This window comes from Rattus norvegicus, chromosome 13 (assembly GCF_036323735.1).
Source record: "Rattus norvegicus strain BN/NHsdMcwi chromosome 13, GRCr8, whole genome shotgun sequence".
NCBI classification, from domain to species: domain Eukaryota; kingdom Metazoa; phylum Chordata; class Mammalia; order Rodentia; family Muridae; genus Rattus; species Rattus norvegicus.
In genome coordinates this window covers 46647072-46666207 of record NC_086031.1, presented here as the reverse complement: position 1 = coordinate 46666207, position 19136 = coordinate 46647072, and the positions used below count along the sequence as shown (strand labels likewise).

Genomic DNA, 19136 nt, shown 5'->3' with positions numbered 1-19136 from the left:
AATCAGAAGAGACAGCAGTGGCCCAGGTTGCATCCAGCTTAGTGATGAGTTCTCTACCAGGACCTGGTTTAGATTCCTACTCAGCCAGAGCCAAGGGACCTGCCTGAGACTGAGGCGGAAGCTGGCAACACTTGGCCATCTTTTGTCTCCTCCGTCTAACAGCCAAGGCTGGCAGTGACACAGCTGCCCGTTCCCACCTATGGAGAACAGCCGGGCCCTCCAGAGCTCTGTCTAGCATGTGGTGTATTTGTTGGCTTTGACAAAATGGCATCCTTCTGGCTCTCCACCCTTCCTCCTCAACAGCTCTCAAAACCGTGACTGCAGTTGTTAGAACAGTTGAAGAGAATCTCAAGTCTGCCGAGAGGGATGTCGGGTCAGGCAGGCTCTTGCTTTGGCCCCAAGGGTGACTCATGTGTCACCTTGGGCAAGTCCTCCATTTCCCAGTGAGCATTACAGTAAAAAGGATGGCAAAGAGGGGAAGTCACATGACCTGAAGCTGGGGCACACAGGCTCCGCCCTGAGTGTGTGATCTTGGGTAAGGTGATTAAGTTTCCCTCAGAGAAAAAGTTTTAAAAATCCTTTGAGCTTCAGTATTATTCAGATACAGGAGTGATGCTATATTAAATTGAGCTGCTGTGTGGTGAAATGCCTCAGAACACTGGATCAGTTAGCAGCTGATGTCACTGTTTGAAGCGGGGGGGTGGGGCAGATATCCATCCTTGTCCTCAAGTGGTGTTATGCTGATACCATTGCAAGTAAAAGGGGGAGGAGACAGGGCGTTAAAAATACTTTCTAAATGTGAGATTCATACTAGCTAAAGTGAGTAGTGTGTCTGAACTTCAGCTGTAGGGACAGTGCTTAGGCTGAGGAAGTTAAAATCAAAAATAAATGAGGCAGCAAGAGGGCTCATGGGGTAAAGGCCTTGCCACTAAACCTGATGGACTGAGGTTAATTCCTAGATCTCACATGGTAGAAAAGAGAACTGGCTTCCAAAAGTTGTTCTATAACTTACACACATGCACACACGCATGCACGCACTCACGCAGACAGACAGACAGACAGGCAGACAGGCAGACAGACAGACAGACAGACTCAAGCACTAAGGTTTGGAGAATTCAGAACCCAGCAGGAAAATGAGAGCTTAACATGGTACCCGGGCTGCACGTACTAGAAGCCATTGGAGCCCTAAGCATGAAGAACTTGAGACACCGGGGAAGCCCGAGTGGAGGAAGCCCTGTCTTTGCAGATACGAGTGCGCTCACGCACTTATTCATAACTGATGGGTTTGGACCACTGAATTAATTACCTTACTCATCGATAGGACACAATGCCCGGCAAAAGCAGCTTAGGTGGGTTGGAGAGATGGCTCAGCGGTTAAGAGCACCCGACTGCTCTTCCAGAGGTCATGAGTTCAATTCCCAGCAACCACATGGTGGCTCACAACCATCTGTAAAGAGATCCGATGCCTTCTTCTGGTGTGTCTGAAGACAGCGACAGTGTACTCATATATAATAAATAAATAAATCTTTAAAAAAAAAAAAGCAGCTTAGGCGGGTTTGGTCTGTCTCGCTGAGTGTTACAGGCCATCATGGTGCGGAAGGTGTGGTAAGGGCGCAGAGACGGTGTGACCAGGAGGCAGAGAGGTGTCTGCTGGGGCTCATCTGGCTTCCTCTGTTTCATTAAGTCTAGACCCCCAGTCCATGGGGCGGTATGATCCACATTCAGGGTGAGTCTTCCCTTCTAGGTTAAGCCTTTCTACACACCCAGATATGCCCAGAGGTGTGTCTCCTGGGTGATTCCAGGTCGATCAAGCCAAGTCAATAATGGAGAGTTATCACCACAGCCACTTTGTAGTGTTTGCACTCTTGTAAGCTCAGAGATACAGACATGAACAAAACAGATGAAACCCCTGACTTTCAAGGACCTTTTCCATGGGAAAAAGACACAGTGAGTAAAAACATGTAAAAGACCCATGTGTTAGTTAAGAGCTAAGGAGTTGGTTATACAATGAAGCGGGTGGGGGCTCAGGGTTAGTGCGGTGAGGGGTGGCAGGAGGCAGGATGGAGGAGAACCTGTGGCTCTGAGACAGAAGAGGGTAGGATGTGTTGCCATTCAGACTTAAGGGCAGAGAGATGGAGAGGAGACACAGGACCCTCAGGGTGTCACAGCGTAGACTGTGTTGGCAGGACACCAGAGAAGGAGAGTTTCAGACTTATTGGCTCCAAGATACCTGTTAGAAACACCACCAAAGGGGTCACACGGACAGGTGGCTGTGTGGGTCTGAAGGTCAGGAGGTCCAAGTTAGATTTAAAGGTCGAGATTTTCAACATAAGGATGGGACTCAGACTGAGAATGTATCGAGGACACCAAAGCAGGGCGTGTGTGGCAAGGAGGAGATCCGACTGTGCAGCCCAGAGAGTCATTCATCAGGGAATTGAGGGAACGGGAGGGCCTGGGGTAGAGGATAGAGAAGAAAAAAAAGAGACTTAAAATGATCCTTAAAGTCACATGGGAAGGGTATCAACGATCACCCATGTTAGATTAAGAAAGATGATCGTGGCTGGACCTAGGTCTCCCTGCACATATGTAACAGATGTACAGCTTGGTCTTCTTGTGGGTCCTGAACTGGAGCAGGGGGCTGTCCCAAAAGCTGTTGCCTGTATGTGGTGTATGTTCTTCTAGCTGGGCTGCCTTGTCTGGCCTCAGTGGGAGAGGATGTGCACAGCCCCGCAGAGACTTGATGTGCTAGGGTGGAGGGTTACACAAGGGGGTCCCCAACTGCTCAAAGGAGAAGGGGAGGCGAGAGGGAGGAAGGACTGTGGGATGGGGGACTTGGTGGGGAGCAGTGAGCAGGATGCAAAGTGAATAAGTAAAAAAGAAAAGGAAGATGGTGGCTAGGGGACTGGCCGTTCACCATCTCACTAAGCACGCTGAGGTCACTGGTATTTGTCCCCTGGTGTTGAAAGTTTACTGCCAGCATAACAGTATTAAACAGTTGTATTAACACAAGGTGCACACATCACAGTAACTCCACTTCATAAGAGATAGTTGTGGTGGGGGTGGGGAGTCTCTTCTCTGTCTCAGTGTGTGCCCTCTGATGCATCCTGATGCATGTCCCTCAAGGTACTTTTCCTCCAAGTCAGATTTGTTGAGTTATAATTTATATAGAATGATACTCATCTTTGCTGGGTCTACAGTCCAGTGGATTTCGCCAGATCCACATAATTTGGAAAGCACCACTGCAATTAAGATACAGGACACGGGCTGGAGAGGTGGCTCAGCAGTTAAGATCACTGACTGCTCTTCCCGAGGTCCTTAGTTCAAATCCCAGCAACCACATGGTGGCTCACAACCATCTGTAATGAGATCTGATGTCCTCTTCTGATGTGTCTGAAGGCAGCTACAGTGTACTTATATATAATAAATAAAATAAATAAAAAAAAAAAGATACAGGACACGTTGATCTTTTCAAAAGAAATCTCCACGCTCCTTTCTCTGTTAATCTTCCTAGTCTGTCCCTTTGTCAATTGTACATAATTTTTACTTCCGTCTCTTAATTGGATCATTTGATTTCTGCTTCTTGTTTTTCTTCTTTTTCCAAATTGTTTTAGTTATTCTGTTTTTTTTTTTTTAATTTTTCCAGTGTAAGTTTTAGTATTACCTTGTCTATTGCTACTACAAATCATGTAGAGGTTATTGATAAGAACTGCGTAAAACCAGTGTGTCAGTCTGGGATTGATCTGCCTCTGCTGTGTCGAGTGAAATCCACGAGCGTGGTATTTCTGTTTTTTAATGTTGCATCTATTTTCTAAATGTTCGCGTAAGTCTTGTATGTATTTTATTGTTGCTGTCGTTGTTTACGACAAGGTTGCTCATGCTGTCCTAGTACTGTGTAGCCCAGGCTGGCCTCACATCCATAGTAACCTTCCTGCTTAATTATCTCAAGTGCTACAATTACAGGTGTGAGTCACCGTGCTCAGCCTGAGGCCTTCACAGGCTCTGTGTATTTTACACCTAAGGATGTTTGGGGCGGGGGTTGTAAATGATACTGTTTGCTAAATTTTTGTTTCCTAATGGTGATGGCTTTGGTGTAGAAATGCAATTAATTTTGTGTGATTATTCTACACTACACAGTCTTGAGGAATTCATGTATTAGGTCTAAAAATGCTTTAATAGATACCTTGGGATTGTCTGGGTAGATCATTGTATAAAAATTAGAAATAGTTTTTCTCTCTCTCTCTGAGTCTCAGGCCATACATTCCCTTTTTTTGATTTATCACTGGCTGGGACAGCAGCGCTCCTCTGAGCAACAGTTGTCTTAGTCAGGGTCTCTGTTGCTGTGATGAAACACAGTGACCAAAAAACAAGTTGGGGAGGAGAGGATTTACTGGGTTTACACCTCCATGTTGCTGTCCATCATTGAAGGAAGTCGGGACAGGAACAGGAACAGGAACAGGGCAGGAACCTGGGAGCAGGAACTGATGCAGGGGCCATGGAGGGATGCTGCTTACTGACTTGCTCATCAAGGCTTGCTCAGCCTGCTTTCTTATAGAACCCAGGACCACCAGCCCAGGGATGGCACCACCCACAATGGGCTGGATCCTTCCCCATCAATCATTAATTAGGAAAATGCCCTTCAGGCTTGCCGGGAGTCCAGTCTTCTGGAGGCATTTTCTCACTTAAGGTCCCTCTTGTCCCGTCACTCCCAAGTGTCAAGTTCACAGAAACTATTCAGCATAGTGATAGTGGGCACACTTACCTGTCTCCAGTGTAAGAGGAAAGGATTTTTTTCTTTTTACCACTCATTCAGCATGCTCTTAAGTGTGGATTTTTGTATTGCTTGTTAAAAAAGAAAAAAAAAATCAGGGTGACGAAGTTTCTTAACATGTCTGTGTTTCTCATAGTTCTGTGTTTCTCACAGTGTTTTTAAGCTCTGCATACTGCCAAATTTTGTCAAAGGATGTTTCTGTATTGATTGATCAGGCCCCTGATTTTTTTTTCGTTGGTCTGTTAATGTGATGGATTGCATGAGTCAATGTAAAGATATTGACCCAGTCTGGCCTCACTTGAGTGAACCTCATTGGTTTGCCATGAAGAATTGTTTTTATGAATCAACTGAATCCTGTTCACTAGTATTTTATTATGGATGTTTTGAACCTATACTCCTTTTTCTTTCTTTTTGACTTTTTGAAACAGGGTTTCTCTGCATAGCCCTGGTGTCCTGTAGACCAAGTTGGCTTGGAACTCACAGAGATCCCCCTGCCTCTGCCTCTTGAGTGCTGGAACTAAAGGTGTGTGCCACTACCACCCGGCTGAACCTATACTTGAGAAATAATATTTGGTCTGCATTCTTTGGCTACTTATGTTTTAGACCTTTTTGGTCTGGTTTGGGTCTCACTGTAACACTAGCTTCACCAAATGGGTTGGGAAGTGACCTTCCTCTTCCACAATCCAGAGGGGAGTGGTGGCCATTTGCATTTGAGGACCTGGTTCCTTTCATCACATTTGCCAAGGGAGTGTTACCTGGTGAAGAGCTTGTAGGTTCTGTGGCAACATCCTGTTCTTCTCTTCTGGGATTGGTAACTGTGTCTGCTTTTCCTTATCTTCACAGTTGTGCTAACAGTGGGTTTTGTCAGTTACACTAGCCAACATTCAGGTACCCAGGTCCTTGTTTCCAGATTTCTGTAGCCGTTGTCAAGGATTCTTGCTCTGTGGTGTGTTCTAGCTTTGGGTTATTTCACTTCCCCTCTCCTCACTGACTGGAGCACACACACACACACACACACACACACACACACACACACACACACACGTGCTTCACAGGCTGTAAGTTTCCCTCAGCAGTGATCTAGCCATGTTCCCACTGAGACCCTGTGTACCATTTTAATTTCAACCAATCCAGTTTATTGTTTCTTTGCTTGTTCGTTTCTCTTGAAACATTCTTCTTGAACTGTGTGGGCTTTTAGAGCTGGAGTGGAGTTCAAAATTAATACGGAGCAATTATTTTTCAATAAGGCATGGAAGATTACATACATAACAAACCATAAAAATCTGCGTAAGCCACGTGAGAAAACTTTGAAAAGCAATTGAAAAGCTACCAGAAAAAACCGGAACAAAGTAAAACAAAGTGCCTCATTCTTTTCTCTTGTATGTTGTTGTCACGTGGATTTAAAGTATATGACATGATGTTGTGAGGTATACACGGGGAGTAAGCTGCTTCCTATAGAGTCAGTTTAACATGTCACATATTATGTAAATGATCTTTATGAATGAAGGAATGAATGAGTGAGTGTGTGTGTGTGTGTGTGTGAGAGAGAGAGAGAGAGAGAGAGAGAGAGAGAGAGAGAGTGTGTGTGTGTGTGTCCGAGTACGTGCTGTGTGTCTGTCTGTGCTTGAAAGCAGCTAAGGTCCTATTTCCCCACAGTCTTTTCTAAGATGCAGTATTATTAAGTAAGCCTTCCTGCTCTTTACCAGCTCTCTAAACCTAGTCATCCAAGCCACTGCTTTATAGGCTCTCTCTTCTGTATCTGCTTGCACAACACATTCCCAAAATGGGAGATTCAAAATGAGCTGGAGGAATGGCTCAGCAGTTAAGAGCACTGGCTGTTCTTCCAAAGGTCCCGAGTTCAATTCCTGGCAACCACGTGGTGGCTTCACAACCATCTGTAATGGGATCTCATGCCCTCTTCTGGTGTGTCTGAAGACAGCTACAGTGTACATAAAATAAATACATCTCAAAATGTTCACTCTGAGGCTGTTCATCATGTTTATATGATTCTAATGAAAAGCTAACTATTGGAATTTTCTTTTAAGAATTAGAGAATGTGGTGCTAGGAAGACAGTCCTCTCAGCCAAGTGCCTGTAGGAAAGCCCAAGAGATTGAACCTGACTCCCGGCATCCACATTAAAAGCTTGGGTGTGGTGGCCCATTTATCCAGTCACTGCTGAGGAGGTGGAGAAAGGAAGATTTCTTGGGGGCCGGCTGAGAGATCCTGACTCAAAAAACCCAAGGTGGATGGCTTTTGAGGAATGACAGGTGAAGGTGACCTCTGGTTTCCATAGGAACATATGCACCTGTAGAGAAAATTCAGGAATACGATTGTGCAGTTCATGTAGAAAAGGTTAAAAAAACCAAGAATAAATAGAAAGATTCCAATAGAGGATAAAAACCAATCATAAAACTAGAGTAAATTTAAACGGAGTGCTATCGGCGTGAAGAGACAAACAGAAGATGGTGTTGAGGAACGGACCTAAGCCCATGGTGGGATTTAGCATTACGATAAAGATATATTTATTACCGTCCGATGATTTCTTACACACATGTCATGTGCTTTGGTCATTTTCACTCCCCCATTACCCTCTCTCTTACCCTCCAACTCCCACTCAATGACCCTTTCTGCTTTCCAGCTGGCCCTCTCCCACTCTAAATGAGCATTGTTTATTTTGTGGTCGCTGAGTTTAATTAAGATTGCTTCCATGAGCATGAGCGGCAACCAGGATCGACATCACCAAAGAAACAAACCCCCTCCTCCAGCAGGCATCAGCTCCCAATGACTCCTCAGCTCCAGATGAGGCCTCATGAGCCGGTCTGCCCTCCATGATAGAATGTTGACACACCCTACACTGTGAATGTGCTGTGTATACCACAGCGTCTGTGGGTCTTCTGTGCAGCATCTGTGTTATGTCCAGAAGATGCTGTTTCGTGGTGGTTTCCTCATTTCTCTAGCTCTTTACATACGTTTCGTTCCCCTTTCTGCAGTGTTTCTTGAGGCCTGGATGCAGGGTGATAGGCGCGGTTCACTTAGGGCTGAGCACTGAAGTGCGATTTACCCTCAGCACTCTGGCCAGTTATGAGTCTCAGCGCCAACTAGCACTCACAGCAGACAGAGCTTCTCTGACCAGGGCCAAGGGCAGCACTGATTCTCGAGTCTAAACTCTGATCTTCAGAAGGGGGTTCATTCAACAACATGACCATTTTAGCAAACAACAAAAATCAGCTCCCCGGTGACCTATGGCCTCCCTGGCTGTGTACTTTTGACCAAGTTTACAGTATCAGGCATGAATTCCTTCCTGTAGAGTAGGCCTCAACTCCACTCAGAAGTAGTTGGTAAACCCACAGCAGTCATGCAGCTATGTGCACCGTGAACACATCCTGACGGGCAGGTTGGTATTGCAGCGTGCAGGGCTCATCGCTGGATAATACTCGTGATGGCGTTTCTCCTTAACAGCTTGTGTAGCACCTCTCAGAACTATGGAAGTTCACCAGTAAGGGACAAGCACTGACTTCTCTATGTCCTGCAATGGGTTCGTGGATGTCTTCAGGCAGAGGGTCTTAGTAGTCCTCGTGGGTAGCCAAGAGCGATGGAAATGGCCTGTGTTGTTTGGAGGCCTCAGGCCCTCCTTAACAAATGGCTCATAGGAAGGTGTCATACAGCTGGCATTGGGTTTCCATTTACTAACTGTGGCTTATGGAGGCTACACTATCCACCTCCTCAGGGTACCTCTATCCAGTTCTTTTTCAAAAGAATTATAGTTTTTCCTTGGCTTTACAATGGTAGATGTTCAAATGGCTTTTCCCTATGTCCTTAATTTTGATTCCCCTTTCCAGCATCTCCTTTTCTCCCCATTCATGCAGAACAATTTTCAGTATTCTGCCTCTCAATTTTGCTAATATATATGTTCTACAGCCTTCTCTCCCTTAAGGTTTTAAAAACAATGTTCTGTTTATCGACTGCTTTCTTTTTCCATGTGTGGGATACATGTGTGACTGTGGGCGTGTCTGAGTGTTTGAGTATGGGCAGGCACATGCCAAGGCACATATGAGGTCAGAACAGCCTCAGGTTCAGCCTTGCCTCCTACCTTGTCTGAGACAGGGAGCTCCAGTTCACTACGGTGTACCCTAGGCTAGCTGGCCCATGACTGTCAAGGATTCTTCTGCCTTTTCCTCCTATTGGTCTCTAAGAGTGCTGGGTTGGTAAGTGTGTGCTACCAGGCCCAGCCTTACATAGGCTCCAGAGATCTGAGTCCAGTTTCTCATGCTGGCAGGGCAAGCCCTTCACTCATTGAGCTGCCTTCACTGACCCAAAGTCAGTATTTAAACCAGAAGGCAACTCTTCAATAACCAACGTGGGGGAAACGGACTTGATAACCTTAGAACCCTCCCTCACGTAAGTTCACAGGAAATCTCAGGTGGATAAAAGATTAATCATGGAAGGATGACAGGATCAAATGCTAGTGAAAACATGGGACTGCTTAACGATGGCTTTTGGAAAAGAAGGCCTGGGTGTGACACAAAAGGCAAAAAAATATAAGCTCCATTGAGCTAGGAAGACGTTTTTTCACACCAAAACGCAGCATGACAGAGTGATCTGTATTCCCCCTCCAAAGAGGTAATTTTCACAGTGAGATTCCCTCCAACCTGTAAGAGCAAACAGAACAGGAGCAACAACAGCTCAACAGAAATGAAGACGTGCCACCCAGCTCGTCATAGGAAGAAAACCATGAAAGAGATACTGAGTTCTGTGCGCTGGACCAACAGAAACTAAAGGCCGAAAGCTAATGATGTACTCTGTTAGAATCAGGAACCCCTCCCAGAAGCTGCTGTGGGAGAGCAACGTTTCATGTGCTTCATGGAGACTTAAGTCATCCAAACTCTCTGCTAGTCAAAAGTCGGCATTTACAAACTGACTCCAAAGAACAGGTGAGATAGCTCAGTGGGTAGAGCTGCAAGAGCTTAACGATTGAGTCTGATCCCAGGGTCCATGGTAGACGCGTCCTCTGACCTCCACACAGCGACCGCAGTCCATACACTTGCACATATGGTGCACACACAGAGACGAAATAATCAGTGGTTAAAACTTTGCTTTACAGATGATTAAATATTGGTGTCAGCATCCTTGAGCATATTCAGATGAGCTTCTGCTTCTGTTGAAAAGGATGCTGTGTTTGATTGTGGTCCGAAGCTTTGAAGCACTACTTGGCATCTCCTTCCTTGGAGGTCTCACTGTTTAAACGTAACAGATTTGATAGCTTGTTGGTAAGGTGAGGTCCAGCTTGTCTCCACTAGGTCATCTTCATGTGAATCCGGTGGTTATACGGTTTTGTTTTAGGGATATTTCATTTTTTTAATAACGGTTTTAGCTGACATTCATGGAGAGAATGAATCCTTAGAAGTGTGCCACTAGTGAAAGGAAATCCTGTCTAGAGTATGTTTCTTTACAAAGCTGTGTCACACCATCCTTTGGGCCCTCTGCTGGAAAAGTAGAATCAAGTCTCAAATAATGCCTTTTAAATTGTATCCTCTAGTATTATAGATGTAGGACAGTACTGTATCATACCTCTGTGGATGTAAAATAGCTTGTACCTGCTTTATGATACGTAGTAGTGACCGTGCTTTATCAGAGCTGTTTTTAATGATGTTGCTCAGAATGTTTTCTTTCCAGATGATGATTGAGAAGCTAATTTAAAAAAAAAAATGGTGCCAGGTACCACAAGAGTAACAGAACTGTGCTGTTTTCTGGGGTTTTGTTTTTTTACTTTTTTTTTTAATGGAGTGTGCTGGATGTCTCTACAGTTTTGTTCAGATGACTGCAGAACCTGGAAAAGCTGTTGCTGCTGTTGATGCATAACACACTGCTATTATTGGTCTTTTTATATAAATATAAATATATATATACAGATATATAATTTGAATTTTTGGAAACTTTAGCTGTGCTGTCAACTTTGGAAAAAAGTATCCCCGTTTACTGTGTTGAGTTGGCACTGTACAGAAATTAACAGCCATATTGGTCTAGAAATGTTGAACTTAAGTTTTTTCCATGTGTACAGGGGTAACGCACTGTATTAAATATGTAAGGTCTTATCTACGTGGGTTTGATTACAAAAACTAATAAAGTATTCTCTAAATAAAAAAAAACTTTGCTTTAGTGAACTAATCTTAAATATAGCCTTGCAAAAGCAAGAATTCACATTTACCCAAAGACAAGTGTCAAAGCTGTTTTCTATGTCAAATGATTATAAGCTGCCCAGCCGTCTCTCACACCAGTCAGAATGGCTTAGATCAGAAACTCAGGTGACAGAAGGTGCTGGCGAGGATGTGGAGAAAGAGGAACACTCCTCCATTGTTGGTGGGATTGCAGACTGGTACAACCATCCTGGAAATCAGTCTGGAGGTTCCTCAGAAAATTGGACATTGCACTACCTGAGGACCCAGCTATACCTCTCTTGGGCATATACCCAAAAGATGCTCCAACATACAACAAAGTCACATGCTCCACTATGTTCATAGCAGCCTTATTTATAATAGCCAGAAGCTGGAAAGAACCCAGATGCCCTTCAACAGAGGAATGGATACAGAAAATGTGGTACATCTACACAATGGAATACTACTCGGCTATCAAAAACAACAACTTCATGAAATTCGTAGGCAAATGGAATGAACTAGAAAATATCATCCTGAGTGAGGTAACCCAATCACAGAAAAACACACTTGGTACGCACTCATTGGTAAGTGGATATTAGCCAAAAAGCTCTAATTACCCAAGTTGCAATCCACAGACCACAGGAAGCTCAAGAAGGATGACCAAAATGCAGGTGCTCCCACTCCTTCTTAAAAGGGGGAAAATATTCATAGGAGGGAGATGGAAGCAAAGTTTAGAGCAGTGACTCGAGGAACGGCCATTCAGAGCCTGCCCCACATGTGGCCCATATATATACAGCCACCAAAACTAGATAAGATTGATGAAGCTAAAAAATGCATGCTGAAAAGGACTGGATATGGATCTCTCCTGAGAGACACACCCAGAGCATGTCCAATACAGAGGTCAGTGCTAGCAGCAAACCACTGAACTGGGAACAGGACCCCCTTGGGGGGGGAATTAGAGGAAGGATTGAAAGAGTTGAAGGAGCTTGCAACCCCATAAGAACAACAATGCCAACCAACCAGAGCTTTCAGGGACTAAACCACTACCTCCCCGGCCAGGGCTCCAACTGCATATGTAGCAGAGAATAGCCTTGTTGGGGCACCAGTGGAAGGGGAAGCCCTTGGTCTTGCCAAGGTTTGACCCCCCCCACCCCCAGTGCAGGGGAATATGGGAGAAACCCGGAAGGGGAATAACCTTTGAAATGTAAGTAAAGAAATATATAATAAAAAATTAAAAAAAAAAAACAGAAAGGACAGGGTAAGTATTCACATCTCGTAACACTCAGGTTCTGTTGATGTGGCAGCTTTGTGTGAACCAATACAGGATGGTATCCAGAATATTCATTAACTGGGCTGGGGGAGCAAGGTAGGGAAACCATGAATAACATTTTTTAATTATTATTATTAATTATTCTGATTTTGTGCATATGGGCTTTTGCGTCTCTCTCTCTCTCTCTCTCTGTGTGTGTGTGTGTGTGTGTGTGTGTGTGTGTGTGTGTGTGTGTGTGTGTGTGGTGTGTGTAGACTCGCTCTGGAAGGGCGCCCAGACTCTGGTGACAGAGGCTGGCCAGGCACAGCTGAGTGAACTAGACTTAGGAAGCTGGATGGGGCAGGCTTGCAGGGACATTTACTATTAGAATCTATTTTTACAATGCATTCTTTTTGAATCTGAATGTGTGGGGTTGGCTACTCCAATAATAAGTGTGGTAAGATCTTAAATTGTCTCTGGAAGGGAAAGAAAGAGACACAACGATCTTGGCTCCCTGGGCGTGGACTGCGTGTCCAGAGAGAGGAAGAGCAAGAGTAAAAAGCCATGAATATTAGGGGTTGTCCCTCTAGGACGCGTGCTTTCGTGGCACCACAGAATTCCCAGATGGGTCTAGAGACTCTCCTGTGTCAACATTTCTTCTGTGGCAGAGGGAAAGGCCGTCAGGGCATAATAAACACTTGCTGAGGAGAGGTGAGGAACCCCTGCAGACATTAAAAGGCAAGCGAGGGAAGCCTGTTTGGGAGCTGGCTCAGCCTCAGACATGCCTTCCTTCATCATCGTCCGACACGCCTGGGCCTCCTGCTCCTGGGAGCATCTGCACCCTCCCCTGTGGCACAACCAATTTAAACTTGTCCCCAACTTACGAACAAATAGGATTCGACTCTGGCTGTTTTATTTGGCTTGACAATTACTGTGTGTGTTGAGGGGGTTCACCCCTAATCTGCTTTTCCAACTGCTGGCCTGGCTACTTCCCCATGGTGTTCCCCCAGATACTTACTGTTTCTCCTGGCCTTTTGCTCAAAGTCCATCCCCTCACATGACCCTTGCTCCTTTCTCCTCCTCATCCTTCCTCTCCTCTCTTCTCCACCCTTAACCAGGTCACTCAAAACCCGCCCACCTCTAATCCCTGCAGTCATTGGCTGTAGCCATTTTTAGTTAACCAGTAATTTTTATATTAAGAATCAAGGTTTGCACAACAAAAGCTGGTAAATGTGAGAATTCACTCACTCACTCACTCACTCATTCATTCATTCATTCATTCATTCATTCATTCATTCATTCATTTGTGCCTAGACCTTCTGGTGAAGAATTTAGCATCACAATTCATAGCAAGAGACTAAATCTCAACACTTCTCCAGCCCAGACATCCTGTGGAGCAGTGTGTACTGACTACTACAGGCCCCCGTGGCCTTCCAGAATCTGAGGTGATTCTTAAAACTCGTTATGCTCCAGTCCTTCTGGGATCACAGCTGCTCCTCTTGCTGTCCACACACTATCAGGTGTCTGTGTGGTCCCTGCACCCTGGGTGTCAGGTGTCCTTCCTGGGAGCCTCCTGTCCCTGGGTCAGACGGTGAGCCTGTTGTCTGAGTTTCACTTCTTGTATAACCCCAAACCCCCATGCATGATAAAAGTGCTGGTGGTAGGTATAATCCTATTCCTCTCTACTGAGTGTCTGTCTGTCTGCCTTCAAATCACAGCTCTTGCTTGATCTCACAACTTTTCCATAAGGGAGAGTTAATCTCTAGTTTTGGGCCAGCAGCAAAATGTTTGTGAGAAGATTTTTTTCCCCCAAGTACTTTTCCATGCACTGTCTCCTGCCTTCACGGGCAGGGAAAGGTCAAACCCAGGTATACAGTGGTCCTCTAAAGAGGCATCTGTGGGATGCTGGCCTTTGGGATACAAACAAGTGTGTCTGAATCCTTAATCAGTAGATTCTTTTTTGTGTGTTTCCTGTTTTGCTGGTTTTATTGATACATGGTTTGACTGTTTGGCCCAGGCTGGCCTGGAATTCTCTGCCTTTCAGATGCTGACGTTACACACATGCACCACCATGCCTGACTTTTAGTTGATGTTTCACACTATTCTGTCAGGTGTAGGAAGGGTAGGAACCTCCATAATGCAATGAATGGAAAGCAGCTGGGATTTCTTGGGAGGAAAGGAGCAGTTCTTTGCTTCCTGAAAACAGATCTGCCTGATACAATACAAATTGCCATGTTTAAATCTATGTATGCTGCCTTATTTTCATTTTTAGAGATGTTAAACAATTTGTTACATTTTAAAATTACATCTCCTATTTGCATATTCCAAAGCCACAAGGGGAAGTATATTAAAAACCTGTCCCCTATCCCTGCCTTTCCAGCCCCATCCCTCGTGACCTTCTAATGCGTAGTTAGTCCTTTTTCCTTTGAGCATATATAAAATCACAACCATATTCATACTGGCTTTTGCGTTCCTTCCCCATTCTAAAATAAATGGTAGAGTACTAAAGATATTTGCTATTATCTCTCTCTCCTTGACCCTGGAAGTCACGACAGACACATAAGGGCATCATATTCCAAGAAGATTCTTAAAACTAAGATTGCTAAGTCTAAAAGCATTCTTAACACTCTGGGCGGCTACAGCTCATTCCCCCCACTGTGCTAGTGGTTACCGTCCTGCAGATTTACTGTGATACAGCCAAGCAGCCTTTAGATGAGATGTATTATCTGTACTAAGACAGGTTAGATGTTTGCTGGAAATGACTGTGTTTGGTTTCAGACCAGGACAAGGGACTGGGGTGCATATTTTACATAGCAAAGCACATCTGGCCTCCAGGTTTTCCCAAGTGTCCCTCAGTCCCTACCTGGCATAACCCCCCCCATTACGGTGTGTGTGTGTGTGTGTGTGTGTGTGTGTGTGGTGTGTGTGCCGGTCCTTGGGGCTAGTGAACTCACTCAAGTACAGTTTCCCAATAAACCTGCCATTAATATAATCTAATCTGGCTTAAATTAGCTCATTTCACCGACAACAGAGAAATAACCTATCAAACTGGAGCTGGTACATTTTGCTAGTCAGCCTTTCTTCTCAGGGTGACAGGGTATTTAGCTCCCAGGGGCAGGGAAGTTGCAGTAAAGCAGAATTGCTCAACCGAGGGCAGCCAGGAAGCACAGCAGAGCAGTTACAGGAAGAAACCAGGAGAGAATTCCGTTCCGTTCCCCCCCCACCCATAACCTACTTCCTCCAAGCGGGACACACTTTCCACAGTTCCGTCACCTCCCAGTCCTCCGTTCAGCTTTTGAATCCATTGATGAGCTATGTCATCTGGAAACGCCCTCACAGACACACCCAGAGGTTCACTGCCCCCCCACCCCCCACCCAGGGTGCTTCTCCGCTCAAGTTCACAGTCGAGTCTGACCATCTCAGGACTTGAACCTCCCAGACGCCAACCAGTGGCCCAGAGGCCTCCCTGGTTCACTCTATCCTATGCTCTATCCTATGTTCTCCCATTTTACAGATGGAAAAACAAACTAACAAACACACATGTAAAGACTCACTCTTTGTTGACAGCCACATCTCCTGCTAGAACTTAAAGCCAGGGCTCCTGATCATCATCAAGTTAGAATACTTTTCGATGTGTTGTGGGTATTTGTGACGGCCTCGTTTTCCCTGTAGATAGGGGGAAGAAACCACAGTGGCTTCTCTAAGGAAGTTAGAAATTAATGAGACCTTTACGGGTAAATTCTCCCTTGAGTGTGGGAGACTCTTCCATGTATAACTTAACTCCTTTTGGTTAGGAGGGAATTAGCAAATTATTCATGATGCCTGACCACGAAGATGCAGTTCGTGGACGAGCGGGCTAGTCGCTGGAGTGCGTGAGCACCTTGCACACACCCTGCCCGTTTCTTGCAAAGTAAACAAAGATGCCTTAATGCTCTGCAAAACTACAAATGCATGGAGATGTCGTTTCGTGAGCGAACAAACGAACAAGTTAAAAACCACAGAGCCTTCCCACACACACACCTGGAATAACCCTGGGGTTCTTTCCTCTGTTTGCTTTCACACAGGTTGACTGACTTATGTGCGATTTGGGAGCCTGGAGTTTTCTTGCCCTCTGCCGCTGCCGTCAACCGGAGCAGAGCCTCCGCTGGTGTTGCGAAAAGCAGGCCGAATGAGGCAGAGAAGGTATGCATGGGACCCGGCCTGAGCTCGAGATGGAGGGTGGGGTAGAAGGGGACACTTTTGCTCCCTGTCCCAGACTCTTTACCTGGCCCCAGGAATTTTCAAGGACTTGACTCCTTCCTTCTCCCAGAAGCCAGAGCCAGCTGCAGAACCACAACCCTGATGGGGCTTTGCCCTCCAAGGAGGTTATGCGGGGGCCACTCTGGCTCCTTCTGCTCTAGGAGGGGCAGTCAGCTGGCATTAGTTTCTGTCATTGTCTATCCTGTCCACCCTAATTGAAAAATTGAAAAACAGCTTTGTTAATGATCCTAATCCCTTTGCCTGGGCCTCTACACACTGGGAACTTCCTGAGCGGCAGCCCTGGCATATGGGGGGCAGTCCTGATAGCCTCTCCTCTCGGTGGGGCTCAGGGCCTTGGCAGATGGATGGCTGTCCAGGGTGCAACGAGCAAGGAGGCTCGTGGCACTGAGGCCACACCCTGCATCCAGGGTCCTCATTGTCTGTTCCCTTCTGGGGTTGAATCTCAGCACTGGAAGCACCTGCCTTCCCCGGAAAGAGTCGGGAGGCCAACACACAAAAATTGAGGGCTTAGCCTCTCTCAGAGCAGCTGATGGAAGATGGCAGGCTACTGCTGGGAGGCTGTGGGAGACAGTGGCCCAGCCACCTGGGCTGAGGAAGGTCTTTTTCTTTTGGGGTTTGGTCATCTCTGACACACTGTGGTGTCTGGCTGGCTCTAGCAGTCTCAGAATCTGTCTTTCCAGAGGCTGAGGAGGCAAAGGGGGAGATGAATAAGAGATTGTGAAGGTGACATGGCATGGGATCCATCCAAGTAGCCTCCTTGGACCCCTTGGGCCCCTGGAGAGATTCAGCTGACCCTGGGGGCTTTTTCATCCCACCATTGTTAAGAACTGCACTTGACCAACCTTCCCATCCCCTTTTTTACTTTCTTTTGCTCTACTGCACATAGAAGGTAGACGGCAAAAGCAATGTGCTAGTCTCTTTCACTGGGCGTATAACATTGTATGGGAACAGTTCTCCAGTATTCAGTCCAAGAGTTAGTCTGGCTGTGGTGGTTTGAATATGGTTGGCCCAGGGAGTGGCACTGTTAGGAGATGTGGCCTCGTTGGAGGAAGTTTGTCACTGTGGGGGTGGGCTTTTAGACTCTCCTCCTAGCTGCTTGGAAGAGAGTCCTCTCCTGGATGTAGAACTCTTAGCTCCTTCTCCTGTACCATATCTGCCTTGGACACGCCGTGCTTCCTGCCAGGATGATAATGGGTTGAACCTCTGAAACTAAGCCAGATTCGATTAAATGTTGTCCCTTATGAGTTGCCATGGTCATGGTGTCCCTTCACAGCAATGGAAACATAAACTAAGACAGAAGTTGGTACTAGGGACTGGGGCATTGCTGTGACAGACCTGACAATATTTTTGTTTGGTGGAATGTGGACTTTGGAACTGTGGTATGTTGCTCTGATAGGCCTAATGGTGTTTTTCTTTGGAGGAATGTGGATTTGGGGACTTTGGATTTGGAAAGCAATGGAATACTTTAAGTGGGGCTTAATAGGCCATCCTAATAGGACTATGAAAGACATTGGTGCTGAGGGTGATTTGAACCGTGGGGCCCTGGTTCTAGATGCTTCAGAGGAGAATTTTAGTGTGTGGTCTAGAGACTCTAATTGAGATGTTTTGGTGAAGAATGTGGCTGTTCTTGGCCCTGAAGAGTCTACCTGAGGCTAACGTAAAGAGATTAATTGCATTGACAAAGGAAATAGTCTTCGTCCTCTGGTTTACTCTCATAAAGAACATTTTGATCAAGCATAGCAAGCTTAGAAAGGAAGAATACAAAATGTATGGTTGAAGTAATAAAGCAGCCCCAGAAAGTGCAATGGAGTTAAATCCTGTGTTTGAGAAGACTTAGGGAGTGTTGACCCCAGGGCAAGATCCCACCAGACGTGTTTGCAGTTGAACAAGGGATCGTTATATCATGTTAGGCATTACTACCTGGTTATTGTTTTCATGGACTTTTAACCTGAAATGAACTACAATCCAGAAATGGAGGGCAGACCTGCAATCCAGATCTTAAGGCTGGAAGACACAGGCTTTTGATACAGATCTTGACTTGGGATGACACACGTTTTTCATCTGATCTTGAGGCACAGTGGCCATGAAAAGCTTAAGTCCAGGCATGACGGTACACTGCCTTTTATTACCAGGAGAGAGAAACAAGCAGATCTCTGAGTTCAGGACTGACCTGGAACACAGCAAGTTCCAGATGAAGAAAAGCTTAGGTACAGGCCTGGTAGTGCACACCTTTAATCACAGACCTCAGGAGACAGAAGTATGCAGATCTCTGAGTTCAAGGTCAGCCTCGTTTACAGAGCAAGTTCCCAGACAGCCAAGCTTAGGCAATGAAGGAGCTGGAAAACAGAAAGCTGGTGATAATGTAATAGAACAAGGTGGGCCGTGTTACAGCCCCAGCAAGCAGCTGAATTTGGCAGCTTCAGCCAAGTGGTTCTAGCTTTAGAGTCAAGAATAGAAGGGGCTACTGGGACAATCGATGCTGATTAGCTAGAGCTAAGAAATTAGTGGTGATTAAAACGAGACCAGCATCACTGAGGTGAAATCCTCTGGGAAGTGTTTTCTAAGAGCACAGAGAAGCTGTGTTCCGGAGATAGCTAAGGTTGTACCTCATGCTGCAGCTAACTTGGTAATGTGTAAGAGCCACCCAGGTGGTACTGGTTTTGAAGGCATAAAGGAGTCATGGAGAGCAGCTGAGGCTTGGCGCTG

The 19136-nt window shown here is 45.7% G+C and overlaps 1 protein-coding gene across 23 annotated transcripts in view; it reads left to right on the top strand.

Moving 5' to 3' along the window:
* Nfasc (neurofascin) overlaps positions 1-19136 on the top strand; it is a 186621-nt gene that overhangs the window by 69782 nt on the left and 97703 nt on the right. For all 23 annotated transcript variants that reach the window (XM_063271974.1, XM_017598650.3, XM_063271966.1 and 20 more), the window contains 1 exon segment: positions 16235-16352. In XM_063271974.1, the coding sequence (XP_063128044.1) occupies positions 16235-16352 (118 nt within the window).